Source organism: Podospora bellae-mahoneyi, chromosome 6 (assembly GCF_035222275.1).
Source record: "Podospora bellae-mahoneyi strain CBS 112042 chromosome 6, whole genome shotgun sequence".
NCBI lineage: Eukaryota > Fungi > Ascomycota > Sordariomycetes > Sordariales > Podosporaceae > Podospora > Podospora bellae-mahoneyi.
The window spans coordinates 1,141,872-1,167,823 of record NC_085885.1 but is presented as its reverse complement, the minus strand read 5'-3'; the positions used below and the strand labels follow the sequence as shown (position 1 = coordinate 1,167,823).

General features: G+C 54.7%; 12 protein-coding genes across 12 annotated transcripts; 4 read left to right on the top strand and 8 right to left on the bottom strand.

The window, feature by feature from the left end:
- Positions 1-140: 140 nt before the first annotated feature.
- QC761_605920 (uncharacterized protein) lies at positions 141-2,990 on the bottom strand (the record flags this gene model as incomplete). The annotated part of the gene is made up of 2 exons (XM_062881040.1): positions 141-1,249; positions 1,439-2,990. 2 exons carry the CDS (start codon positions 2,988-2,990, stop codon positions 141-143), a joined length of 2,661 nt encoding a protein of 886 aa, XP_062729290.1.
- Positions 2,991-5,659: 2,669 nt separating this feature from the next.
- Positions 5,660-6,394, bottom strand: YUH1_2 (ubiquitinyl hydrolase 1; the record flags this gene model as incomplete). The annotated part of the gene is made up of 1 exon (XM_062881039.1): positions 5,660-6,394. The coding sequence occupies one exon, from the start codon at positions 6,392-6,394 to the stop codon at positions 5,660-5,662; it is 735 nt and encodes a 244-aa protein (XP_062729289.1).
- A 442-nt stretch (positions 6,395-6,836) lies between these two features.
- On the bottom strand, positions 6,837-9,284 carry SUV3 (RNA helicase; the record flags this gene model as incomplete). Its single annotated transcript, XM_062872961.1, has 1 exon — positions 6,837-9,284. The coding sequence occupies one exon, from the start codon at positions 9,282-9,284 to the stop codon at positions 6,837-6,839; it is 2,448 nt and encodes an 815-aa protein (XP_062729287.1).
- QC761_0090670 (uncharacterized protein) lies at positions 7,602-9,261 on the top strand (the record flags this gene model as incomplete). The annotated part of the gene is given in 4 exon segments (XM_062872962.1): positions 7,602-8,374; positions 8,385-8,573; positions 8,843-8,945; positions 9,019-9,261. The coding sequence occupies 4 exon segments, from the start codon at positions 7,602-7,604 to the stop codon at positions 9,259-9,261; spliced, it is 1,308 nt and encodes a 435-aa protein (XP_062729288.1).
- A 495-nt stretch (positions 9,285-9,779) lies between the features above and the next one.
- QC761_605890 (uncharacterized protein) lies at positions 9,780-10,938 on the top strand (the record flags this gene model as incomplete). The annotated part of the gene is made up of 3 exons (XM_062881038.1): positions 9,780-9,814; positions 9,875-10,139; positions 10,229-10,938. 3 exons carry the CDS (start codon positions 9,780-9,782, stop codon positions 10,634-10,636), a joined length of 708 nt encoding a protein of 235 aa, XP_062729286.1. The 3' UTR covers positions 10,637-10,938.
- Positions 10,939-10,966: 28 nt separating this feature from the next.
- On the bottom strand, positions 10,967-11,269 carry QC761_605885 (uncharacterized protein; the record flags this gene model as incomplete). The annotated part of the gene is made up of 1 exon (XM_062881037.1): positions 10,967-11,269. One exon carries the CDS (start codon positions 11,267-11,269, stop codon positions 10,967-10,969), a length of 303 nt encoding a protein of 100 aa, XP_062729285.1.
- A 385-nt stretch (positions 11,270-11,654) lies between these two features.
- QC761_605880 (uncharacterized protein) lies at positions 11,655-12,905 on the bottom strand (the record flags this gene model as incomplete). The annotated part of the gene is made up of 1 exon (XM_062881036.1): positions 11,655-12,905. The coding sequence occupies one exon, from the start codon at positions 12,903-12,905 to the stop codon at positions 11,655-11,657; it is 1,251 nt and encodes a 416-aa protein (XP_062729284.1).
- A 329-nt stretch (positions 12,906-13,234) lies between these two features.
- Positions 13,235-13,954, top strand: QC761_605870 (uncharacterized protein; the record flags this gene model as incomplete). Its single annotated transcript, XM_062881035.1, has 1 exon — positions 13,235-13,954. The coding sequence occupies one exon, from the start codon at positions 13,235-13,237 to the stop codon at positions 13,952-13,954; it is 720 nt and encodes a 239-aa protein (XP_062729283.1).
- Positions 13,242-16,681, bottom strand: QC761_605860 (uncharacterized protein). Its single transcript, XM_062881034.1, has 5 exons — positions 16,221-16,681; positions 15,658-16,017; positions 14,797-15,605; positions 13,740-14,739; positions 13,242-13,576 (listed from the first exon to the last, which is right to left on the bottom strand). Exons 2-4 carry the CDS (start codon positions 15,958-15,960, stop codon positions 14,583-14,585), a joined length of 1,269 nt encoding a protein of 422 aa, XP_062729282.1. The 5' UTR covers positions 15,961-16,017; positions 16,221-16,681; the 3' UTR covers positions 13,242-13,576; positions 13,740-14,582.
- On the top strand, positions 16,174-18,632 carry QC761_605850 (uncharacterized protein). Its single transcript, XM_062881033.1, has 3 exons — positions 16,174-16,860; positions 16,953-17,411; positions 17,474-18,632. The coding sequence occupies exons 1-3, from the start codon at positions 16,813-16,815 to the stop codon at positions 18,314-18,316; spliced, it is 1,350 nt and encodes a 449-aa protein (XP_062729281.1). The 5' UTR covers positions 16,174-16,812; the 3' UTR covers positions 18,317-18,632.
- Positions 18,633-18,942: 310 nt separating this feature from the next.
- On the bottom strand, positions 18,943-21,476 carry ALG5 (dolichyl-phosphate beta-glucosyltransferase). Its single transcript, XM_062881032.1, has 2 exons — positions 20,484-21,476; positions 18,943-20,415 (listed from the first exon to the last, which is right to left on the bottom strand). The coding sequence occupies exons 1-2, from the start codon at positions 20,628-20,630 to the stop codon at positions 19,207-19,209; spliced, it is 1,356 nt and encodes a 451-aa protein (XP_062729280.1). The 5' UTR covers positions 20,631-21,476; the 3' UTR covers positions 18,943-19,206.
- A 2,371-nt stretch (positions 21,477-23,847) lies between these two features.
- Positions 23,848-24,975, bottom strand: QC761_605830 (uncharacterized protein; the record flags this gene model as incomplete). Its single annotated transcript, XM_062881031.1, has 1 exon — positions 23,848-24,975. One exon carries the CDS (start codon positions 24,973-24,975, stop codon positions 23,848-23,850), a length of 1,128 nt encoding a protein of 375 aa, XP_062729279.1.
- Positions 24,976-25,952: the final 977 nt, after the last annotated feature.

Sequence of the window (25,952 nt, the reverse complement as noted above, 5' to 3'; positions counted from 1 at the left end):
GCCCCCTCGAGGAAACAAAAGAAAACCCAACAACTCCCTAGTAATGAGTGTCCAAAATCCAAAACAAACAGCAAAACCCAAACAGTGCCGACCTATTCGCACCAAAATCCAAAACACCAAAGCCTACCAGAAACCCAAATTCACCCCCTGTACTCCTCCCCTTCAACACACAACACCGGCACCGACTTGTTCCTCCTGACTCCAATATTCGCCGCCCCCTCCCCTCCCGTTCGCAGCCTAAACCTCCCCCCACCAGCCGCCCTCTTCGCACACTTGACCTGCTTCCTCATCCTAACCGCAGCAGCCGCATCCACTTTGCCCATCACCTCCTTCTCCTCCTCAATAACCCCCACCCCAACCTTCTCCCTCAACTCCATGTAATAACTCCCCACCGACGCCCTCCTCCCCCTCGGCGTCCCCTCCTCATCATCAGCATCACTCCCCTCCTTTTCTCCATAAATCCCCTCCAATTTCCCCCTTCTCCTTCCCCTGCCCCTCACCCTTCCAACAACCACCCCCCTCCCCCTCCCCCTCACCATCTCCTCCTCTTCCTCTTCCTCCTCCTCCTCCTCCTCCTCCCTCCTCTCCTCCCCAAACCCCTCTCCCTCATCACCACTACTCCCATACTCAACCCCCGTATCAATCACATACCTCCTCCTCCTCCTCCTCCCCCCGCCCCTAGGCCCAAAACTATCCCCAATCCCATCATAACTCCCCTTTACCTTCGCCTCCGGAAAAACCTCCCACAACCCCGGCAACATCAACCCCCCCCCCCCATACCCCTCCTCCTTCCAGAGCAGCTCCTCCTCCCCCTCCCCGCTCGGCTTTTTCCCCCCACCCCCGAGCACGCTATCGACCTCATCCGAAGAAATGTGATCATCCATATTAAACCCATCATCATCCTCCCCCTCAGCAAGCTTGACCGCCTCGGGCGCCAGACTGTCATCATCCACAGAGGCAGACGTGACCGTCGTTCGTGACTGCGGACGTCCAGGACTGGAGGAGGATCTAACCGTGACGGTGTGCGTGGTCGGTGTCCCGGACGAGGCCGAGTAACCTCTCAAACTCCTCGTGCGAATCGGGACGTGGTGTTCAGGGATTTCAAACGGTACAGCGGTTGCCGGTCGGGCGGGGGGGTTCAGGGGCGGCGGTGGCGGTGTGCTTCCCATCATGGAGAGGGGACGACGAAACCCCAGGTTTGCCAATGAGGAAGCGGTAGGTTTAGGGGTTGTAGAAGCTGTCTTGTGGGCTAGAAGAGAGAACACGCAAAGTTAGCACATGATCGCTGAGCAAAAAAATGGGTGAGTGTCGAAATAAGGAGAAAAAGAAGAAAAAAAATGAGAAAAAAAGAAGAAAGAAAAAAAAGGAAAAACATGAGAAAAAAGAAGAAAAAAGAAGAAAAAAAAGAACAAAAAAAAAAGAAAAAAAAATCACTAACAAGAACAAAATTCCACCCAATCATCCACAGCGTCAACATCAACCTCAGACACGGACGATGGCTGAAAGGGTTGAGTAGCAGTGTGAAGACGACGCGGGTAAGCCAGCGGTGTTGTTGTGGTTGTTGTTGTTGTTGTTCCCTGAAGAAACGTGCTGCCATCCCAGCTCTGAACACCAGACGAAGAAATAGACGAGTGCAACGTGTGTAAACTGTGACGGTGGCGGGGGGGAAACGATGCGCTGGCTGAACTACTCATTGACGCACGCTGGTGGTGGTGCTGGGGTCGGGTGGTAGCTGACCGGAGAGAAAACGTCCTTTCTGGAGAAGAGCTGTCACGCCGAGCGAGGTGGCCCGGTATCGACACCTTCCTCCTCGCGAGCATCACTGAATCCCGCGGTATCCTCGCCGTCCGCGGGGTCTCCCCGCTTGTCCTCGGAGCGCCCATCACAATCGGCGGCTTCAGAATGTCCAGGTCGATGGTGTTGATCTCTGAGCCGTGCACCTTGCTCAAGGAGACGGCGCTGGTGTTCTGGAAGGAAGCTGGAGGCATATACGTGTTGACTGATACCCGTCGCTTCAGGTGTCCGCCACCCGTGGTTTTCATGTCAGCGTACAGGGCGGTCTCGGCGGGCTTGTGTCGGGGCGTCTGGCCCGGCAGTGCTTGGGGCAGAGAGCGCTGAGACGGGGCGATGGAAGCATGTGGGGGGACCATCGGCCTTTTTGGTGGTTGTTGACCATTCTGTGCCTCCCGAATCGTGTGCCTCGAGCTTCTTGGGTTGAGAGCAGGGGCTGACCTTCTCGGCCGGAGTGCGCTCGGATGGCTGTTGTAGAAGGCCTTGACATGCTCTGACTCCAGATCAAACCCATTTTCTCCCATGTTCCTTTCGGCAACGTCCTCTCCATAGTCCTTGGCACCGGCAGCCTTGACTCTGGCTCGAAAGTCGGGAGGCTTGAGCTCGGAATGGGCGTCGAGGATATCTCTGAACCTGCCACTTTCGCTACGCATTGAGCTGGAGCGTGAATGGCTGACGGTCCCTCGCAAGGTGCTCTTGGTTTCGTACTCGGAACCCTTCGATCCTGGTCGCGAGCCGCCACTGATGGTAGAGCCAACGCTTCGAAGCATCTTGAAAGAGATGGGAGGACCTTTCTTGGCGGCCTTCCTCAACCTGGTCCCGGAGCTCACATGTTGCAACGTTGGCTGCCCATTGGGAGCCGTGTTTGGTCGGTCAGTAGTCGGGTCTCGATAGCGAGGAACCCCAGGGGCAGGCGCAGCTCCGTTGTGATTATCCGGCACCGTCGACGAAAGCTGTGCATGACGAGAGTCCGGACGTCCCCCAGACAGCGTATCGAAAACATTGGGACCATTGCCTGCTACTGGGTATGCTCCTACATGTGTAAGCTCACTTGGATCTCTACCCGCAGCAATATTGTTGACATGCTCACCTTGAACAGGGACAGTCCCAGCGGCTGTCGTGTCATAGGCGTGTGCTCTTAGAGAAGCAGCCTTGTGCTTGTCATGAGACTTTCTTGAGAGAAAGCTGAAGATGCCCATATTCGAAAAGAGGATAGCCCATTCGTCCCTAAGCTACCTTTTGTCAAAAAAATAATAAAAAAAATAAAAAAAAATTTAAAAAAAAAAAAGATGTAGAGTGAAAAGGAGGGAAGCAGAAAAGAATGGAAAAATCACAAGGAATCAGGTGGACAGCACTCAAAGGATCGCCTGGGAGCATGGGGTGGGGAAAGAAAGGGGAGGAACAGCTGAGCTCTACCTCGGGGACAAGGCTAGAGTCGTGGTAGGATATATCGAGATGGCAGACGGCGGGGGGGCTAGCAGATGACGACTACGTTCGGTAGCACAAGCACCTGGTTGGGATATGAACCGAGAAAGCATTGTCTGGGGGTGCCGGCAGTACCACACGCCGCTTCCGTAGTGTGAGAGGAAGATAACACTCAGTCATCAAACACCCCCGTGTGTAGCCATGGGCTCTCACACATCGTGGGACCAGAGCAAAAAGTTTGCGCGCCGCGGGGATTCAAAAAGTCTCGCAGCCTATCGTTGGAGGCGAGCAGTCTTCTAGCTGCACGGCACGACATCTGCAGGGCAAGGCAGGACGGGGGGCGTTGTTCGAAGGAGGAGGGTGAGGAGGGGTTGTTTCTCTGCGTTTGCACGGGAAGAAAAAAACAGCGCCAAAGCGGCTAAACTGTTCTAGCGGCCTCTGGGACGAGTCCGAACAGTGTTGTCGAGCAAGTCGAGGCAGCATTCAAAGACCGTGCGTTTGCTCCTGCGTGTCGGCGGCGTGGTTGGGCCGTCTCGGCAGAGAGGTCTGATCCCCCGGAGTTGTGTCCCTTTGGGATGACAGTGACAGGTCTGGTTGGAAGTCAATCCTCGACATAGATACTTGAGAGACCAACGATGGCCTGTGGCTGAAGACGGACGGCAAATGAGACATTGGCAGGTACCGCAGGTCCGTTTGCCCTGTGAAGATGGTGAAGATTGACGGGCTGAAAATTAGCATGAATCATGCATATCTTCAGTCGTCACCAGTTTTTCTTCAGAAAAGAAAAAGAGTGTTTTGCTGAAGACTCGATTTCACTTCTTGTCTTTTAGCGTGGCCTGGTTTCAGGCCTCGACACATGGCTCTCGTTGCTTCTTTCGGCAAGCTAAACCTCGATCTCCGGAGTCTTCCCAGAGAGAGGATCGTGAGTTGCGTCTTTTGGGTCCGTCTGCCGCAAGGGTCCCTGGCTCCCCTCCGTGCCTCCCCAACCCCTGCTCGTCGATCTGCCAGGATGTTCCTCGCCTGCGTCGATTGTCGATGTGACCATCTCCCCCAAGACGCGCCAGGGGTTGGGAGGAGGGGGAAGATCGACATCTCCTGATGGAGATTTGATCTCGCTGTTACTGCTTTGTTTCTCATGCTGTTTCTCGCCCGCATTTCAACGGCATTGCATGCCTCACTCTTTCTAACCGCCGAGCAGTGCGATATCTTTGCGAGGGTGAGAGTGACGGCGAGTCAAGGCTGTCTGTCGGGTGGCGGCGGGGAGAGAGCTAACATGGGCTGCATCTCGGCGCATTTGTTGGTCGGCGATATGTATGTGTGCTCACGACGGGAATGTTGTTTAGCTGGCTGCAGGTACGGATTCCTGCTGCTACACTGCCCTGCTTGTCTTGTTCCCTGTATGAAAAGGAAGACACACCGGTCTTCGTTTGCGTTTATTTGCGTACGGCAATGTCCTCTCCCGCCAGCCGATGCGCATCGCCTGGGGACGTCCGGGACAGCTGAGGATGCCGTCCTACAACAAAGTTCTCGAAGTTTTTCCCTCCTCAACCGTGTCCTTCCGGCTGTCGCTAAAGCATTCTCGTCGCCGCCCTCTCCCGTTCTGGATACTTTAAATAACCCCCCCCCCCCGCGCCCCGAGCTGCTTGTGCGGCGTTGCACAATACAATCAGAGGCGTCATCTCCCGAGCTGAGCGGTAGAGCTTCCTTTCTGGGAGTCAATATTGATGCCAGGATCATGCTCGTCATCACGTCAAAGGTGAGCATTGCTTCTCGAAAGTGAGGCGTCGATATTCCACAGAAGCAAAGTGTTTTTTTTGAGATGGGAGAATCGTCTCTTCACTGCCACCTAGCAGCTTCCCAAACCTGTCAAAAGTGCCATGTTGCAACTACCATCTGAGCATCTCCCCACCAACCTCACCTGAGCCTCACCTACTTGCGTCGTGATAACCTCCAGCCATCATGCGCATCAACCATCATGACCACAACTCTCTCTCTCCCGCTTCTACATAGGTAAATACCAACCCCCCACCCCCTCCCAAATAGCCCAATGGCAGGACGCCCAAGAATCAAAACACGTCCGACTCTCCCGCCAACCCTTACAGACAGTCCTCCACAACATCCGGACAATCACAGGTGGTGGGAGGGGCGGTGGAGGAGGGGAGGAGGAGTACATCTGCAACCGACCCGACGAGGAGCCAAAACCTGGGCGTTGGAGCGGGACTTTGAAGTCATGGTTATATCGAAGAGAAAAGGGGAAAAAAGGTTATATTGTATCGTCACCAGTCACACTGACCTACAGCGATCAAAACCAACATAACTCTTACTCTGACACAAACGCCCTCCTGTTTTCTCCTCCTGCCTCTGACACAAAGTAGATAAAAATCCCCACCACTAAAAACGCCTCGTAGCAATGCCCAACCCATCACCAACTCATCACCATCACCTAATCATACCCCCTCGCCAGCGCAACAGCACTAAACCTCAAATCCCCCCCCTCCCTCTCCAAAAACTTCCTCGCCCCCAACACCAACCCCTTCTCGCTCAACACATCCTCCTCCCCCTCCAACTCCCCCCTCCTGATCGGCCCCTTCCGTCTCCCATCCATCTCCCAAAGCCCCCCATCCCTCCCCTTGACAAAAGCAACATAATGCAAATCAACCTCATCCGTCGCCTCGGGAGCAGCCGTGTCCCCCCTCTCCGCCGCCGCCCTATGCGCCCTCGCCAAACTCTCCTCTGTCTCCAGCAACCTCGCCCGTCCGATCGTGTCCAGCGGCAACGCCGTCTTGACAATCCTGTCAAGGTCGCTGTCCGGGGTGATGAACTCGGCGGGTGAATTAGCAATGGCGTGGAGGAGGCCCATGAGCCCGCAGGCGTTGCGGATCGTCTGTCTGAACCAAATCACGGGGTATTCCGGGGTGGGGACGTGGTCGGGGAGGAGGGCGTCCTCCGCCAGACGGTGGGATTCGTAGGTTGGGGTGATGGGGAAGACGAGGAGGAGGGCGTAGGCTGGGCGGGGGATGAAAGACAACAAATCGGGGTCGGTGAGGGAGTAGACGTCGTGGAGGGCGAGGGTGGGGGACATGCCCAAGTTGGTGAGGAGGGTTGTCATGAGCTCAGGGTTGGCTTCGAGGGGGATGAAGGCGGGCGCTGTGGTGGTGGGGGGGTCGGGGTTGGACATTGTGGCGGTCTGGGGAGTTGTTGGCTTTGCCCGAGTGTTGATGTTTGCTGGTGGATAGTTCACAGAAAAAGAGAGCAGATATAGCTTGTGTGAAGAATGCGGAATGGGTCCGAGAGTTTGTGATTGCCGAGGGCAGCGCTCCGTTCGTCTGTTTGGTTGCCTGAAGGGGGGCCTTCAAGGTCGATCAGGTGGGGTAGCTGGGTTGGGGTAATGATTTCATAGCTAGCTTGGCGGCCTGCCCGGCCAGACAAGCAAGGGTTGTCCACACCTTATCAAGGCCGGAACATGTGTGCAAACTGATTGGTTTCCAACTCATCAGACATGTTATCTACCGTGCGCCGAACCATCTACACTGCTAATGTTACAAGTTACATCCATCCCATCCCATCCCACCCCCATCCTATATGCAAACCCAAATCGTACAACCCATGCATTTCCACCCTCACCCCGACCCCTGATTCTTCTCAGCGTCCGGTCCTGGCTCCCGCTCCCCAGTCCCCCCCTCTTCGATAACCTCCCCAATGATCTCCTCCGGATCCAGCTCCTCCACAATCTCGATGATCGGCTCCTCCGGCTCCTCCTCGTGATGCTCCTGCAAATGCTCCTGCTCCTCCTCCCCCAGCAACTGCTCCTCGGCCTTCTTATGTCTCTCGGCCGCCTCACGCATGGCCTGCCGACGCCTGGCCTGCGAGTACGTAACATACGTAAGCTTGTCAAGGAACTCGGTGATCCTGTCCTCCACAATCTCCTTGACCTTGAACGCCACCGACTGGCTTTGGAACACGCCCTCGTAGCGATAGCTCAGCCAGAGATACATGGTGATAATCTGGTGCAGCCGTTCGAGGCTCTGCAAGTAGGCTGGGTTGTTGAACATGGTCATCCTCGTTTCCTCGTCCATGTCCAGAATGCTCAGGTCGATACAGTCAAAGTCTAACAGATGACCGCTCCCCATCTCGGCGACGCACTTGGCAAACGCCTGGAGCGCCTCTCTCTGGCCGTTGCTCTCTCCGTCGCGGGATACCCGGAAGGAGACGGGGCAGTTGAGGAAGACGCAGCGGTCGGCGACGCTGAGGTTGTATGGCTGGATGGCATCGGCGATTTCGAGCGCCGTGTCAAAGTCGCAGAGGTGGAACCGTGGCGACAGTCTGGCCAGTTCCCGTAATCTGGTCAGGACAAACGACGTGGGTGTTCTTGGGGGAAAGTAGGTATGGAAGCGCTCGATTATGTTCGCCGGAGGGAACAGGCCGGCCGTCTCAATGGGCTTTGCCTCTTTTTGAAAAGCATTTTGGATGTCCTGCAGATCCCGAAAATCAAACGCCGTCACCCATCCAGTGTTGGATTCCACCTTTGCTTCCACCGCTTCCTCTCCACCGACAGCACCCTCTTGCGCGGAAGCAATCTCGGCGGAAGCCGTCCTGTACCGACCAGCGCGGCCGCCGATCTGTTTGATTTCGGGAACGGTCAGACTTCGCACTTTGTTGCCGTCAAACTTGGAAGACGACTCAAAGATGACTCGTTTGATCTCCAGGTTCAACCCCATGCCGATGGCGTCGCTGGCGACCAGGTAGTCGTACTCGTTATTTGGATCGTTGAAGAGCGCCGCCTGTTGAGCTCTTGTTTCCGGAGGCAGACTGCCGTACACGATGGCGCATCTCTTTCCGGTTGCCTGCTCGATACCGGCCTTGAGCTTGTGCAGTGCGACACGACTGAAGGCAACGACCGCATCGCCTTTTTCCAGATTCCTAAAGTCTCCACGAAGAGACTTGGACATGGTCTCGAGCGGGTTCAGGCGCTGGTACCGGTGAACGATGCACCTGTCGCCGATCCTGGCGCAGAGGTCCTGGATCAGCTCGACAACTCTGTCCTCTCCGCAGAGATGAAGCTCTTTGGCTTGCAGGCCCAAAACAGCCTGTGTCCAGGCCCATCCGCGGTCCTCGCTGGCGATCATTTGAATCTCGTCAACGACGGCCACATCCACCGGTTTGTTCAGGGGCGACATCTCGACCGTGCAGCTGTGGAACCACCTGTCGACGCCCTCGGGTATCCTGACCTCTTCACCCGTGACCAGAGCGCATGGCTTGCCCTTGGCTGCAAACCGTGACCAGATCTCATGGGCCAACAGCCGCAACGGCCCAGCGTATATCCCCGTCTTGGCGCCTTCCAGAGCCTTGAGGGCGTTGTATGTCTTCCCAGAGTTTGTTGGGCCGACGTGAAGATGAACGGTACGCTGCAGCATCCTAGTCGCCGGGTACCACTCGTAGGGGAACCGCAGGTCGGCGATCTCTCTGTGCAGCTCGTTGATGGCGTCTGGGAAACGCTCCTTCATCAAGAACGTCTGAAAACTGTGCACCAGCTCCGAGCTGAGCCCCCTGTTGTCGCCCTTGACAAAAGAATTCCGCAGATTCCAAAATAGGGGGTTGTCCGAACGACTAATCATGCCTTTCTCAGTGGCTTTCGCAAAACATGTGTCGAGCGCCTTCTTGAAGAGGCCGATCGAGCTGTCGAGCTGCACCTGGTTGTTGACGCCAAAGGCCCGCCAATCCTCCTGCCGGTCCCTATAGTCGCCCATCTCTCGCATCACCTTGTTCACCCTGGCGTTGACAAGCACCTCAAACATCTGATAGCTACGCTTCTGGCTGAAGGTGGACTTGTTCTTGCTGGGGCGGCCGCCGCGGGACGAGGATTCGCCATGGTCGAGGCTGTCTTTGAGCTGGTCGAGGCTGTCGTTGATTTCGTGGTGCAAATTTATAATGTTCCTCTCACGCTCCCTGGACTTGGACGACGAGTTGGCCGCTTTGCGCCACGGCGACGGCGCGGTGGAAAACGCTGCTACGGACACTGGTGGTGTGCATTTCGGCCACTTGTAGGCATTCCTGAGCAGGGCGTTCATGTCGGGAGCGTGGGTTTCGACACCATCCTCCTGGGGTGCGTGCGCAGTCTCTCGCTGACTCCCCGTATAAATCGGCCGTTCGTTTGTTCCCCGTAAACTCGGTCGTTCGTGGTTGTATAGCAATCGTAGGGGAGTGTCAGTGGTGGCGGTTCACGTCCCAAAACAAAAAGTTGTTATCTTATCGGAGATTTTCAACTTCCTCTTCTGCCAAGACCCGCCCCCACGGTGGCAGGGACCTGGGCTTGGCGTTTCCAACCGTTGGGTAAGGGTTTCCACTGTGCGGAACTGCCAACGCTTCGTCATTGTGCATTCCCCAGACACAACCCCCCGATTCGTAGACTTGTAATCATCAATCGCTCGCTCACATCATACACGCGCAGTAGCTTCGATTCTTCATCGGCGCGTCCATATACATCCGACAATCAATCAATCAACCCGCAACCTTCTCACCAAGCCATCGCCACCACCACTAGATAGACCACAACCACCATCCAAATGGCCTCCTCATCCACCTCCACCCCCCTCCTCTAGTACGTCCATCCCTCTCCCACCCTATCTCACCTCAATACTAACCTCCCTCTCCCCCTCAGCTCCTGCATATCCTACTCCTCCACCCTCCTAACCGAATCCTCCACCTCCTCCTCCCCCAACCTCCCCCAACTAGCAACCCTCATCCTCCCCAAAATCGACCACTCCACCCCCCAAAAGCTAACCTACACCCACGGAACCTACCACATCAACTACATCTCCGAATCCCCCCTCCCCCTCACGTTCCTCGTGATCTCCGACTCGTCCTCCGTATCCCGACGCATCTCGTTCAACTACCTCACCGCGATCCGAACTAAATTCCTCGCCGTACGTCCCACCCGCTTCCCCCTTTCCCCTTGATTATACACGCACTACAGTCCCCAAAGGACTGTATCATACTAACCCCTACCTCCCAGGCCTACCCCCCTCAATCAACCGACCTCGCCACCCTCCCAAATTACGGCTGCGCCTCTCTGAACTCTGACCTAAAGAGGCTCATGATCGAGTACGGCACCAACAATGTGAGAGGAGAAGACAACGCCGAGCAGGACGACGCCATTCGTACCGCCCAGAGGGAGATCGAGGATGTGAGGGGCATCATGACGAGAAACATTGAGGGCCTGTTGGAGAGAGGGGAACGCATCGACCTGCTTGTCGACAAGACTGATCGCCTGGGCGGGTCAGCAAGGGAGTTTCGCGTGAGGAGCAGGGGGCTGAAGAGGAGGATGTGGTGGAAGAATGTGAAGCTGATGGGGCTGTTGGGGTTGGTTTTAGTGTTGATTATTGTGACGGTGGTGGTGAGTGTGAAGAACAATCTTCCTTAGGGTTATGCCATCACACTTTATTCCTGCACAAGCAATATTTTTTGGGTTATTTTTTTAAATCGTGTGGGCGGAAGAAGGGGTGATGGGAAGTTTTGGGTTTGGGATTGGTTTTGGGATGGGTATAAGCAGGCGAACTCATGGGTTTTAAATTGTGTTGTCTGAGTTTGGGAATGTTTTGTTCTATTATTTCCTTGCCCGTGGTATATTGGCTCTCTTTTATGATGTTTGTCCTTTTGCTTATGAGCTTGGGTTGTACTTGTATTGTACTGATATTATCTATACACGCGTCGTTCGTTGCCTTGCCTTGCCTCTATATCGCTTGAATAAACCTCATAACCTCGATCCACTAGTTTTGCCGTTTGGCCTTGTCCCATCCTGGTATACATATCCATGCGCGACTGGGTTCAACTGTGGCCCTGAGCCTAGGGCAAATGGCGGACGCCGGAGCTTATCGCTGAAGAAGACTGGGTGACAGTGTGCAGGGTTGAAGGCTGGCTGTGGCGGTGGGCGTTGTTGTATTTGTGTGGGATTTGGTTGTGCATGTGGCCAGACAGCTTGACATGGCACAATGAACTCTTGTCGTGGATGTTGTTGGCTGCTGAGCGCTGGCGGTGGTGGTAGTGTAGCTGCCATTGCTTGCGCTGTCTGATTTTGAACCTCGGCTAGTGAGGTGACCTTTGAGCTGATGGAAAAGGGCTGGCCCGTCGTTTGAAATTATGAGATTTGATAGAGATCTGGTTTGGAATGATGAGAACTTTGTCGTGATGATGAACCGATATATTTGATGATGATGATGATGAATAGCTGAAGTGAGGTCGCTTCAATGACGTCCGTCCCGTCGCACGTGAAGTGCCGAGATGCGGGCTTGGGCCCCGCTCTGACCAAACATACCGAGCGACCGATTGATCAACGGATAAGCCCGGCCGGCCCATCGGTCTGACCACCACCACACGCCGAGAAATACCCTATAGGTATAAGTCAACACTCACTTCCTTTCACCCCTCTATTGTTTCGCACTTTAATCCGTCGTCGTCGTCGTCGTCGTCTTCTTCTTCTTCTTCTTCTCCTCCCCCTGCTTCGCCTTCCCCTTCTTGATAGTTTCCACCAAGCTCTCAATTTCCTCCACCTTCTCCCTCTCCTCCTTTTCCTTCTTCTCCCTCGCCCTTCTCAGTGCAGAAGCCTTTTCCGTCTTCTCAATCAACTTATCACTTTCCTCCCACAGCTTCTTGGCCACTTCTTCGTCTTCAATGTCTCTCCTCGCAAAGTCAACCTCCATACACTCCTTGATAAACTTGCCCCCCGGTCCCCTCAACAACCCCCCATCCATAGCCGCAAACAAAATGCTCTGCGCAGCCATATTCGGGCTCTTCAATAACAACCACGCAACAAAGTAGAAAACCACATAGAGAAACAAGCCCAAAAGTGACCCCCTAGTCAACCACCTCCTCATCCCCACCGTCCTCGCAAACCCCGGATCAACAATCACAACCCTCGCATTCATCGGCAGCTGATCCGGCCTCTTGTACGCATCCAGATGCTTCTGATACGTCTTTGCAAAAACCATCAACGCAAGCTTGCTCCTCGCATACGCCAGCTTCGGTGACCAAAATCTCGTCTTGTCTGTCACATCCTCCGGCTCCAGCTTCGGCGCCCCAATGTAGCTGCTGCAGGTAGGGATGATGATCCTCACGTCCCTGTCAAACGGCTGGGCCTTGATCGCGGGACTCAAAATCCCTAGCAGGTGGACGTTGGCGAGGTAATTGACCATCCACTCCGTCTCGATCCCCTCTTCTGTCTCGCTTCTCTTATGCCCGGGGGTGGTGAGCGTTGCGGCGCAGAGGACAACCATGTCTAGCCTTCTCGGGGGCGCGTTGTCGATCCATTTTGTCGCAAACTGGCGGATGCTGTGGAGGGAGGCGAGGTCGACTTGTTCGGCGTAGATCATTTGGTTGTTTGTGCGGGTGCGGAGGTCGTCGATGTAATCGACTAGGAAGGGGTCGTTCGGGGGTTGTCGGGTTAGGAGGCAGAGCTGGGCGCCTCGGGAGGCGAGCTGGAAGGCTGTTTTGGCGCCGATTCCGGAGGTGCCGCCCGTCATGATTACCACGCGGCCGTGGAGCTTGCGCTCGGAGGGGTTGAGACGGCCGGAGGTGTACCATTTTGTGAGGGCGAGGGAGCCGAGAGCGGTGGTGTATTTGAGGGCGACGAGGGGGTCGGGGAACCAGGGGGGGAGGCCGTCGAAGTAGAGGGAGGCGAGGAAGGGGAGGGGCATTTTGGTGGATTGTGTGTGGTTATGGGCGCATTATTTTTTTGTTTTAATTTTGGAAAAAAAGGAGTGTCGAGTTGTCGCGAAGGAGGCGGGTTTGGTCGCGAATAGGGGATTTTGAACGACGAAAGATAATAAATTTGGACACGAATGTTTTCCAGCCTAGCTGACGTAGGTTGTTCTCTCACCCCTGATTCAAATGTGGGGCGGGCTTTTTTTAAGTTGGTTGAACAGGGATCGGGAGCCAAGCTTTCTTTGCCTTTGCACCTCAATTCTTCGTCCTCACTTTCACCTTCATCTTCACAGACACCTTCACCCCTCACAAACCACAAAAAATGTCACCACCACCAGAACCCACTCCCACCCTCCCCATCGACCCATTCGACAACCCAGAAGATGAAATCCCCCTCCAGCAAAAACGCCCCTTCGGCTCTGGCCTCTACCGCAACCCGGTAACCTTTGTCCCGGCATCCTCCTCTCTCAAGACAGTCTCCACCGACGAGCCAGCATGGGATACGTCAAAGTCAATATCCGACCTCTATCTCGGTCTCGTCCTCCCACCAGAACCAAAACCACCCATGGGACATGAAAACTCCCCAGATAACAACCACTCAGATCCCCCATCAACAAAACCCTCCCCAACACCCCCCCTCTGCCCAAGTTGCAACCTCCCCATCCTTCCCAACCACGAACTCTCCCTCCCCCACCAACTCTCCCTCCCCCACTCCCACCCCCCCTCTTCCCTCGACCGCTCCCGCATGGGGTTGCAGTATCTATCCTCCCAAGGTTGGGATCCAGATTCCAGAAGGGGTTTGGGGTCTGATCAGCAGGGTATCGCACACCCCCTCAAGCCAAAGCCAAAAGACGACAGGCTTGGGTTAGGGGTTGAACTTCCAAAGGGAACAAAAAATATACCACGGCCTAAAGAGAAATTACTAGACGCCAAAAAAGCCAGAAAGCAATACGAGCAAGAAAAGAAGAAAAAGGGCAGGATAATGAAGGAGTTGTTTGCCGAGGATAAGTGGGAAAAGTACCTAGGCAGCGAGGCGTCTTGACGGGGGGAGGAAAGTGAAAAATCGAGGACGGCCACCACAACGAGGAGATATATTCCACGCTAGATCAACATGGCCACTGATGATGATAGGATTCCAGCATCATGGCGATTACAAGGGCACGGCGAGAATGTGAGTTTTACGACAACGTTCATCAAAAGACACGATAGGCTAATTCCATCTTCGTCTCAAACGATCAATATTTCAACACACAAATTTGGAAACCCGGCAACAAAATGTCTGTTTCTCAAGTCCCCCCAAAAAATGCGTGTTATAGTATATCAATCATGTCACTTACAAAACGCACATGGTTTGAAAGAGTCACACAAATCACCATTCATCTCATCAAACCACTTGATAGCAAAACGCTGATAATATTCCCCTAAAATCAACCTGTCCGGTATGGAAAAAAGAACCAGAGAGCCCCCAACGTGACCCGCCCTAAAACGCCAGCCCAGAGTAATCTCTAATTTTACAACGCAAAGCATCCGGATATCTTTGACAGTCCCCAATCTGTCCGTCAAAAGGGAAGATGCAAATGTGGTGTCGATGGCCTGAATGAAATGTACCTTTTTTTATCCTTGATGCTGCAAAAAATCTCCACATCGAGTCGTAAATCTCCCTCTCTCCTTTATTGCGCGGCGGCAGTCTCGGTCTTGGTGTCGACCTTCTTGGCCGGGGGAGCAGCCGCCTCGTCGTTCTCGCGGGCGCGCTTGCCGTTAGCCTCGGCAGGCTTGGCGACGACCTCGCCCTTTTCGTTCGTGGCCTGAATGGTAGGCATCTCGCCGCTGTGAAACAATGAGTTAGCAATGGACTGATGTCAAAGACAAGATGACGGAACATACTCGTTAACGGCAGGTTTTTTCTCTTCCCTCTTCCCATCCCGTCCCTTATTATTATCCCTGTTGCCACCACGGCCACCGCGACCTCCCCTGCCACGCCCGCCACGCCCACCACGACCACCCTTGAAACCATTCTTTTTATCCTCATTGTTATCGCCATTGCGGTTGTCACGGCCACCGCGGCCACCACGAGCGCCACCGCGACCGCCACGGGTCGAGGTCTTTTCCTTACCCTCCCAGAAGGTGGACTTGCGGGAGTTTGATGCTTGGATCTTGCCCTCCTTGATCTCTTTCGCCTTCATTTCACAATACTCGCCCTTCTTCATGATCAATAACTCATGGCCGTTCCACGTTGCGGCAGGCTCCTTGTTGACAAAGGCGTCGGCAGTCTCCTCCGAATCAAATTCAACGAACACGGACCCCTTGAAGAGGTTCTCGTTGGTGCGGCGGAGCTTAAGGTGCTGAACCTTGCCGAACTGGGAAAAGAATTGCTCGATCTCAAACTGGCTGGAACCGTGCTCGTCGCCAAAGCCCTTGACGTAGACGCTTCTGGCTTGGCGTTCCTGTGGCGAGAGCGTGGAGAGAACATAGGGAACCTTGCGTTTGATGACTTCCTCGCCTTCTTCGCCGGAGACCTCGAGAAGGGTGCTGTCGCGAAGAGCAGCCACGACGGCACTGTAGGGCTGGAAGCGCTGCATGCGCTTGAAGTTGCAAATGTGCTTGAGGGAAACGGGCTTGTTCTCGGGACCACCGGTCTGTTCCCACATGTGCTTGTCGCCGGGAAGGTTGCTGTCATTGAACCAAAACTCAACCTGCGCAATTGTCAGCAGTCGCCTCAACGCAATCAGTTGCAATTGAGCTTACCTGAGCGCGAATCTGGACGGGGTCGTCGGTGACTTCCTGAGTAGAAGGATCGTACTTTCTGTTGTTCTTGTAGTTGGTGTCGATCTTGGCCGTGGTCTTGAGCATTGGAAGCGGCTTGGTGGCACCAGTCTGCTCCTCGGTCTTCTCCTCGGCCTTCTCCTCCGACTTCTCAGCGGCAGCCTCAGTTGGGGCAGCATCAGCCATCTCGACCTCGGCCACAGGGGCAGCGGTGGTCTGCTCAACGGCGGGGGTTTCGGTGGCGGCAGCGGCCACCTCGGGCTGGTTGACAGCAGCGTCGCTCATGGTTGCGATGTGATGTGAAGGTGATGGATTGAGAGTACCGTGGGAATTGAGGAAGTGCTGCGAAGTGGGTTAGAAAGAGAAGGGAAGAATTTGACAGAGTTTGAGTTGGCGGGTTGGAAAAGTGTAACGGAGGAAGAAAAGAACTAGCTGGGGAGGAGGGCAGCTTTTAATGGGATGGGTATGGATGGTGGGGTAGCAAGCAAGCAGTGCGCCAAAGTGAAAAGCCCCCCCAGGCGCGGCGAGGAGTCAGATGGACTTACGGACAAGTGACTCGAAGGCTATTGAAGCGAGCGAACAATAGGAAGCTAGAGTTGGAGCGACGAGTACTATTGTTGTGAGAGTCTCTCTGGACGCTATTGTTCTTGTCGCAAAGTTTTGGCTATGGGTGTTTTTTGGTCAATCAGCGCGGTCTCCAAGTCAACACTGAAACTGCTGTCGCGCAGGCGCAAACCCCACATCGAGCTGCTTCAATTGGATTTTTTTTTTTGTGCAGCTTGTCACCGCCCGCCGCTTGGGGTCTGGGCACCCGCATCTTCCCCACATTTGCCTGCCGGATAAGCACAGACTAGTTCCATCTTGTGCTAGCTCCCGTATGGCAAACACTCGCTCCTCACTGGTCCAAATTCCAGGTACCTTTTGGTTCAGTTGCTGGCCGGTATCTCACGTGAGCTGCTGCCGGGGACCGGCCCCAATTGGAAACTTTTTCGGGCGATAGCGATAGGGCGCATCAGCTCGCAACGACGCTATACCGAGTCCCTTGGGCATCTCCAGCTGCCTCCCACAGCTCACCCTGCGCTTTCAAGAGTCGGGCCTGGTCCATTGAACAAGGAGAGCCCCCAAAAAGTCGTCAAGATGAGGTGCGAGCGTAGGATATTACGCTATCATTCCTTGAAGCGTGGCGTAAGTCTGGGGACCTTGCTCTCTCTCTCTCTCTCTCTACCCCTCTCTGTCCATGATCTCCATGACATCCAGGCCTCTAATGCATAGTTTAGCGCGTAAGACAAACATGGAACAAATACAATCTGTTCAACCTCTTCCGGATGAGGGATAGGAAGGGTAACTTTGGCACCTTCTTTCAGCAAAAATGGCACGCCAAAGCTGCCACCCGTGCCTATCACGGCGAACATATCAAGGAGAAGCAGTGGGAGCGCATGTTCAGCAGAAGACTGCTCTCAGCCGTCAACATGGATCCAGCATACATGGCCAAATACGACGGTAGCGAGCAGGCAGCTGGTCGTGGTTCTGGACGTGACGTCAAGCCAGGGAGGTCCGAAAAGAATGTCGCCCGCAACACTGGAAATGCCGAGGGCATGACACCCTATATGCAGATGACCTTTGCCCCCCAAGAGCGTCGTCTCGATATTTCCGTTTTCCGAGCTCTGTTTGCCAGCAGTGCGAGGCAGGCCCGCCAGTTCGTTATTCACGGTGCCGTCAAGGTGAACGGGAAGAAGGTATGCCTATCCGTAATGACCAGTTCAAATTCAGCATCTTAACACGTGTCTTTGGGTGACAGATGCAACATCCCGGATATCTCCTAAACCCAGGTGATCTCTTCCAGGTCGACCCGGAAAAAGTAATGATTGCCACCGGCCGCAAGAAGACCTCCAAGTCCGAGTCGTCCAGCACATCAAAGACACCCACAGCCGAAGAGGATGCCCAGCCCGCCGAAGAAACCGCCGAAGTCGCTGAGCAGTCCGCCGAAGAGCTCAGCCCCGAACAACTCAAAGCTCAACATCTCGACGGGCTGAAACAACTGCACCAGCATGCCAGGAAGATCATCGAGGAGAACAAGGATAAGCTCTCAGGCGGCCACAAGAAGGAGATCCGTGAGCTCTCCAAGAAGATCAAGGAGGCCATGAACAGAGCCCGCAAAGTAGGCACCGATGTTCAGGAAACCGGCGACGACATGGAGAACCTGGCCTCCCTCATGTCCGAACTGGAACTCACCCCCGCCGAGCGCGCAGAGCTTCGGCAACAGCAACAAGCGGAAGCCCCTGCCGCCGAGGCACCCACCAACCCCTCCACCCCCGACTACCCACAGCTCAGGACAAGAACGCCAGTACCAACAGCTCAAACCAAATTCGACATGGTCGAGTCCCAGATTCTCAAGCGTCTGCTCGAGGAGGAGAAGATCAATCCATGGGACCCCTCCAAGCCATATGCCACCCCGTGGAGGCCCCGCCCCTACATGTCCGCATTTGCGTTCATCCCCCGGTATCTTGAGGTCAACCCCAAGATCTGCGCCGCTGTCTACCTCCGTCATCCGGTTGCTCGCCCGGGCAAGACTGAGATTCCCACGCCATTCAATATGCACACCTCGCAGTTGGCTTTCAATTGGTACTTGAGGAGACGTTGAGCTAGTGGTAGAGGGGCAGGGCGGATGTGTGTAATATATCTAGAAGGGATGATATTACAGGTTAGGGAAAGACAAAATACGGGGTTATGCACATGTTTGCTTGGGGTGGGTAAAAGGACTGGGAACCAAAAGGACATGATGTGTATAGAGATGCATTTGGTTGGCTCAAAGGCGGAGTCAACAAGGGCGGAGGAGAGTACAGTTGTATGTGATGTATTCTAAATGTACAATAAAAACAACAATCCGATACTAAAACTCATGAGGCCGTGCCCGCACATGGCTCAAACGTGCCTCCCCCGTCACAGGCAGTGATATCGAGTCCCCGGCGGCTATAACCTACCCCTTGAACAGAGGTCGCAGCATCTGGTAAAAGTGGACGTTGGCGTACCTGCGTCTAATGTGAGTCCTCGAGTTGATTGGCCAACACCTCTGCGAGATCAGCGTGTCCGCGGGTGGTTTTCAAACCGATGTTCTGTCACCACCACCGTCCCCTGCATAAGCCTCTTTTCCTACCCCAACTATCACATACGACCATACCTAGCTGAAAATACGGGATCCCGTCCGCTCTCCCCTAGTCAAGCAGTTAAGGGTCAGATCAGTACTCAGGTCGGTGACGACTGGGGAATCCCTGATGTTGTATGTTTTTGATCTTTTGCCACATAGTTTTTAGCTTTTTGCTACTTATCATCCCTTATGTATAGATAAAGCCCAGCGCGTGATCCTAGATACCCAAACCACACCCCTCAAGTCTTAACTCCGAGATATATTCTTGCTTCAAACTCCCATATATCAATCACACTTTACACCTCCAAAGTCCAAAGCCCTGAAAGACAACACAGATTCCCATATATTACAACATATACACCAGCCGTAAAACCCCCCTACCAAAACTAAGTCAACCTCCTCCTATAAACCCCCAGCATCCAACTCGCCCTCAGCACCGCCAACCCAACCGCCATCCTAACACTGTCCTTCACAAGACTCATCTTGCTCCCGCCTACCTCCTCCCACCCAACCGGCACCTCCGCCACCTTGATCCCATAACTGGTCCCAATCACACTCCCATCACTCGCCAGGACCGGCGTCGCCGGCGCGCTCTCTGCCAGCATCAACATCTCAATATCAAAAATCCAGCCCTCAGCGTGCATATACGGCACAATATGCGGCAGCGCCGCCCTCGAGAACAGCTTAAACCCGCACTGCGTATCCCGTATCCTCGACGTCGCCGGCGGGGTGAGGATCATGAGCACAAAGTGGAACGACCTCATCAAAAAGTTCCGAATGGCCGACCTCTTGACGACAGCTTCGCTCCCGACAAGATGAGCCCTGCTGCCAATAGCAACGCCCCGGTTGGATCCATCAACAACATCCTCACAACCTTCAATGAGGCGGCCCAGGTCGCTGAACCTAGACGCCCCGTCCGCGTCGGCAAAGACGGCGTATTTCCCCCTCACGTGCCTCAACCCATGCGTCACACTCCCCCCCTTCCCTCTATTCTTCTCCAGACTCACCACCCTGAGCACATCATGCAACCCATGCCGTCTCCCAAACTCCAACACCACCTCCACCGTCCTGTCCTCGCTCCCATCATCAACAACAATAATCTCATACCCCCTCGGCGGCCGCTCCCTCGGCGGTGACTGCACCCTCCCCCCACCAAGTGCATTCTCACACTTGAAAACCAACCTGTGCGGCGTCGACGGTCTCGATCCCGGCGTCCCTGCTCCGGGCTTAGGTCTCTCCAACGTAGGCAACAACCTCCCGGACCCTCCTTCCTGACCGCGCCCGAAATTCGCGTCGAGATACTCGACCATTTCTTCGAGAGCGACTTCTATCCTGTCTTGTTCGTTGTAGGCAGGGACGACAACGCTCACTTCGACCTCTGCGGGCTCGATGCTGGCTTGGTCGGGGACGTCGAACCCGTCCGGGACGGTGGGGTATTGCTCTTTGAGGCAGCCTTCGGCGTGCCAGCGGTCGTACCAGCAGGGGAGGGGTCTCGGGGGGGAGATGGCGCCTGAGGGCAGGGTGGTGAGGTAGGTTTTTTCCGAGGGGTAGGGGGGGCGGGGTTTGGGGGCTAGGAGGTGGAGGAGGAGGTAGATCTACGGGGGGAAGGGAGTGGTTAGTTGGGCAAGTAAGGAGGGTGCTGTAAGGGCAGGGGATGGCTTACAGAGATTATGCCGAAGAGGGCTAGGGGAAAGACGAATAGAAAGAACAACCGGATTGGCTGTTCGCGCGCGGTGGTGAAGAGGAGGGATATGAGCTGGGTGGCTGCTGCGACGAGGCGCTCGGTGGTGTTGCTGTTGTCGGCTGCCATTTTGGTGGTGAATTGCACCGAGCCGGGGACGCCGAACACGAAAGGCAAGAAAAAGCGGTCGCGCTGTCACCGTGCGCTGGAAACGATCTTGCAAAAAGCAGGACTAAAAAACCATGGGGGTATCATCCGCTCCGCTCGGCGAAAGTTGTTTTGCAACTCGACGACCTTCAAAAGGCCATCTGGAGGTTTAGCAACAAGAAGGGTGCAAGGCTGTAAGCGAGAGCTGCGAGATGATGACACCTGGGAACTGAATGCGAGACCCAGTGGGGCGCGACGGGAGCAAAAGGCTGGCGAATCATGTTGGCGGAGTTCCTGTCGATCTTCGGGGAGGGGCCCACAAGGGAGATCCACTTGCTTCCAATGGGACGGGGGGTTTTTCGAGAAGTTCGAGAAAGGAATGCCATCGCTTCCTTGTCTTGGGATTTCTGGGACAACGGGAGGCATGTGATTTCGACAGTGTGGGAGACGGTTTTGTTGCTTTGTTTAACGGTGGTTGAAGACGGTTATCCTGCTGTAAGTTTGCGGGTACCCCTCATGCGAGCACTCCTAGGTACGAGCTGAGGAGAATAGCATGATTATGCCTGGTGATACGATACTTCACTGGCTCGGAAAAGTTCAGATGTTCTTTAACAAAGGCTGAGAATTACTCACTCGCAATCCCAGTCGTCTTGTTGCAGATTTGGGAAGCGCGGTGTAACTATTTTCTCTCTTTTCCAGGTAACACCGCATGCGCTATCAGCTTTTCTTCTCCCGCCATCAGCCCATCCCATCCACTTGCCTCAACACACCGGTAGACGATTTCCGGTACCGCCTCCGGCTGGGGGATCTATAATACGACCATGGTCCCATCCCACCACCACTCACACTGGAGGCGGTACACCGCAGCTTCTATCAATTCATCCCGGTGAGGCTGGCCCGTCGGTGTACTTGGGACAAGAAATGGCCAGCTAAGGGTCCCCCTCTCTCCTCTGCGATCACCCGCTGAGGCTTGAGCCCCAGTGCCACCCTCCCTTTTTCCTACAAAACTGATCAGATGGAGGGGGCTTGGGAAAGTTGGGCATGACATGATGTCGGGCCACATGTGAGCTGTGTGGTTCGGGAACTTTCATGCCAACCTGACTTCCTTCGCGAATAATATCTTTGAGCAAGAGAGACGAGTGAGACATTCTTTCCGTTCATGTATGTCTAGCAAGGCAGACCTTATCTATCAACGTGCAGATCCCGGTGTTGTGAGCTTGATTGACTGACCCCCACGCCACACCACCACCACCCAAATAGGCAAGGTTTACTGACAACACACCTAGCATGGGTAGCCAGTTTTTATTTCTTCTCTTTCCCGACCAGCTGGAATCACTAGTTTTCTGACACCATCCGGGACTTTGACATGACGTTCCTCTGCAACCTCGATATCAAGCGGTGAAGTTGATTCGATGCGGTATGATATGGCCTCGTCGAGCCCAACCACCCACCCATCCCCCTCCCGTTCCCCAACATTCTCACCGGTTTTTGCACAACGGGACGGATAGTCTGGTTTCGGATTTCCTTGATTTGTTGTTTGATCGGTCAGAAGAAGTCGTCTGTCTGTTCAGGGCCGGGCCGGAGCTTTTCTCCGGAGTTGGGACAGCCAAGCTATCTACGGGGTATTGTTTGCTGTCTTTCCCCTCCCCACCAGTTGCCTCCCGATGGGCAAATCGCTGCATTAGCCTTTTCTTGTGCTGTCCATTCTGGAGGTGTATCGCTGCATGATAGGTAGTTGGAGACATATTGGGGTTGGTTGTTGGAGCAAAAGTTGGAGTCAGTCTGGACCGACTGTTGAATTCCACACACACAGACTGGCAAGTTGACACTGTCCAAACGGCAGATTTGAAATGTCTCGGGTATTGCTAGTAGAGAATGATAGATTCGGCAGGTTTTTATCACCGGTCATATGGCACCGATAAGATGGTGGAAATTGCAAAAGACGAATTATTGAATCCGCCAGAAGTATTAGCTTTACGCCGCCTCCGTCATCATCATCATCATCATCATCATCATCATCATCATCATCATCATCATCATCATCATCATCATGGTCTGTAAAAGAGCAACGCGGTGAGTCCCCGTCCTTAGCATTGATGCCCGTCCGTTGGCTGTGCTCATGTGTGTGTATCACCACCACCACCACCACCACCACCAGTCCGCCTTACCTCCTCATGCGCAGCGCCCAGTCCATCTCCAAACCCCTCCGTCTTGTCACTCTCTTCGTCCTGCCGCCTCGTTCCGCCCATTCACACCGTCCTCTGCCCAACCTGGCGCGCCGCTAACTCCAAATCCGGCAACTCAAGTGGCTTGCAAGACAAGAGCTGAACCCGCCGAGCTAGGCCTAGCCTTATGCTCCCAAACCAACCCCGTTATGGATAGCTTAGTCCCACGTGGTAAAAGCGCGCCGCCCCTGGTCTGGAATCATGGATTTCTCCTATCTCTGGATGTTGATACGATCACATTTTCTGCATGTTGGAGAGAGGTCTTATCATCGACAGATTGAACAGTGACCTATTTGGCGGGTGTGTTCTTCCTGGGTATCTGCTATCGTAGCTATCCCAATGCCCGTCCATCCATCCATCTAGTGAAATATTTCCAATCCATTCCAGTTTCCATGTCATCATTCCCCTCCTTGCGTACCTAGACAGTAGATAGTAAAAAGATCCAACTTTTAACGCCAGGCATTACATCCCCCGCCCCCACACACAATATAAACACGCTTATGATTAAAAAAAAAAGAATTTAAATAAAAAAAATATCCCAACGCCCTGCTACGCTCGCTTGCCAAAGTTGATACAAAAGAAAAGAAAAAGACCAGGCGAAACTGAACAGGCCCATGTGTGCTCATGATGATACAGCAAAAACTCCCCCGCATCAAAACAAAAGAGAGGTTGCGTCGGCTGCAGTTGGGGGTGGTGATTGTGTTGGTTTACCTGGCTAAACAGCGACAGCAGCACTCTTGTGCCCCCTCAACGACCACCTCCCCTTCCTCCCGGGGTTCTTGCTCAACTTCCCCTGCTTTTGAGTTACCGGCGCAGGCAGGTCGAGCGCCTTTGGCGTCGGCAGGCTGTTTTCATCGAAATCAATCGGGAGCGTCGCCGCAATCGTGGACGTAGGCCGAATCTTCTCATGAATTTCCGTCACCGCAAGTTTGGGACCGTCCTTCTCCGATGACGGCATTGAGGAGAGAGGTGTCTCAACCGCGGCGATGGAAATATTCGAGTTGATCGTCTCCAGCTCGGGGAACCGGCTGGGTTTGCACGTCCTCCTCTTGTTCTTGGTAGGGGAGGTGGTGATGGGGGAGATGGCGGTTCCGACGGGGGAGACTTCCTCGTCGCTGGAGGGTTCGGGGGTCAGGGAAATAACCGCCACGTCGCGGCGTTCTTCGACGTTTTTGATTATTGGTTTGGTATTGTTGGTGTGGAGGGAAACGCTCGAGGCGATGGGGACCATGGTTACGGAGCTGGCTGCCGAGGCGGTGGTGGAGGAGACGGTGGAGGTTGTGATCGCGGCGCCGAATTGCATGGCCGGGATTGCTGGGACGGGGGGGATGCCGGCGGGGAGGGAGCTCGTGCGTGGGGAGTAGGAGGTGCGCGCTGGGGCCGGGGTGGGGGGTGGTGTTTTGTTCAGCGTCGGAGAGTCTTCGGGCTGGGTGAAGGCGGTGGATGGAGCCGCTGTCGCTCATGGGTCTTGAGTAGCCTCTTGTCTTGCTCGTCACTGGTGGGAGGGATGCGTGCTTGATGGGCTCCATCTCCAGATCGTCCTGCGAGCTTGTCGAGTTGCTGGAGCTGTCGACAGGCGAGATTGAGAGATCACCGGTGCCAATGACGGCGTTCATGTTCATTGGATATCGCCCGGCTGACAATCTAGCTGCTGATCGGCTCAGATAAAGCGAGGCTGATGTGCTCCTATCGACCTCCTTGCCCTTCACCGACGAACTAGAGACGTCGACGTTGCTGTAGTTCATATCCCCAGACGCCCAACCGGCGGGCATGCTGCTGTAGCTGTACGTCCTGGGGACCACCGGGGTAGCGAAGGCAGCTGGGAATGAAACGTGGGAGAGAGAGCTGTGAATGCGAGGCTGGCCAGTCATGTTCATGCCACTGGTGGTCATGGCGCTCCTCCGCTTGTTCTGATCAACAATCTTCTGGCGGTCCTCGGACCTCCACCCAGCAGGCCCCGATGATACCGCGTCGATGGCGGCATGTTTTGGGATGTGCCTGTAAGGAGGCTTCTCGGCTTCCCTCTTTGCCTTCTCGGCCTTTTCGGCCTTGTGCTCCTTGGCTGCCTGTCGGCCCTTTCTGATGAACGAGAACATGGACATGGCGAAGGATTGGCCTTGCGTCCCCGACCAGCGATCTGCGCACGGGAAGATGTGTTGTTTCCAGGAAAGGGGCAAGTCCAGAAGATGGAAGCGTCGTGAAAGGCAGAAGCGGGTAATGGGAGTCTCCGACGTCACAATCGAGTGTCAAAAGCACCTGATCAAAGTCGATATTGGTTGGGATGCTGGGGGATGGTGCAGGTTGCGTCTGTTTATATTAAGTGCCTTCAAGGTCGCATGGAAGGACGGGAGGTAGCGAGGTTCGAAGGGGGTTAAATGGTTGAGTGCAACTCAGGGTCCTCGGGCAATCTCGAAGCTGAATGACCAGTTCGGCTGAAGGCAGCAGGCGTGCTCGGTGACAGCCGTGTTCTAGATCCAAGGAACAATGATCGAAACCGGGGAAGATCCAGTTGCAAATCCGGGATGGGAGCTCTCCAACTTTTGAGTGAGGCGAGTAGAGCAGCCAAGAATGATCGGTCTGGCCAAGCAGCGCTAGATGGTAGGCAGGATAGTGTAGCGAAGAGAGGCCTCTGGATGCTACACAGAGAAGAGAAGACACAGGACTGGCTGCTGGTGGTGTGTCAGTCAGTCAGTCAGTCGAAAGACTCGGAGGGCTGTGTGGTTCGGGATGCGAATTTCCAGGAGGAGGGCTCTGCCTTACGGGGTCAGACAGAGAGAAGGCGGGCATTATATGAGAACAGACTTGTTCCAAACGACTCCAGGCACGGCTAGATCCAATCTGGGCTTTTTCAGCCCTCGAGTGTCCCGTCGGGTGCGAGACTTGCTCAGACCGGACTGGCATCAAGGACAAGAACAGGCGCCGCATTGGCAATCCATGCATCAACAGGGGAGGGGGTTAGTTAGCCACGCGGGGGTTTTTCTTTCCTCGACCCCCAGGACATGTTGTACCCAGGTACCTACCTCACATACACACACCACCCATGCATCCTTGCTACCCTGAGGTGGTCTGGCCTAGCGGG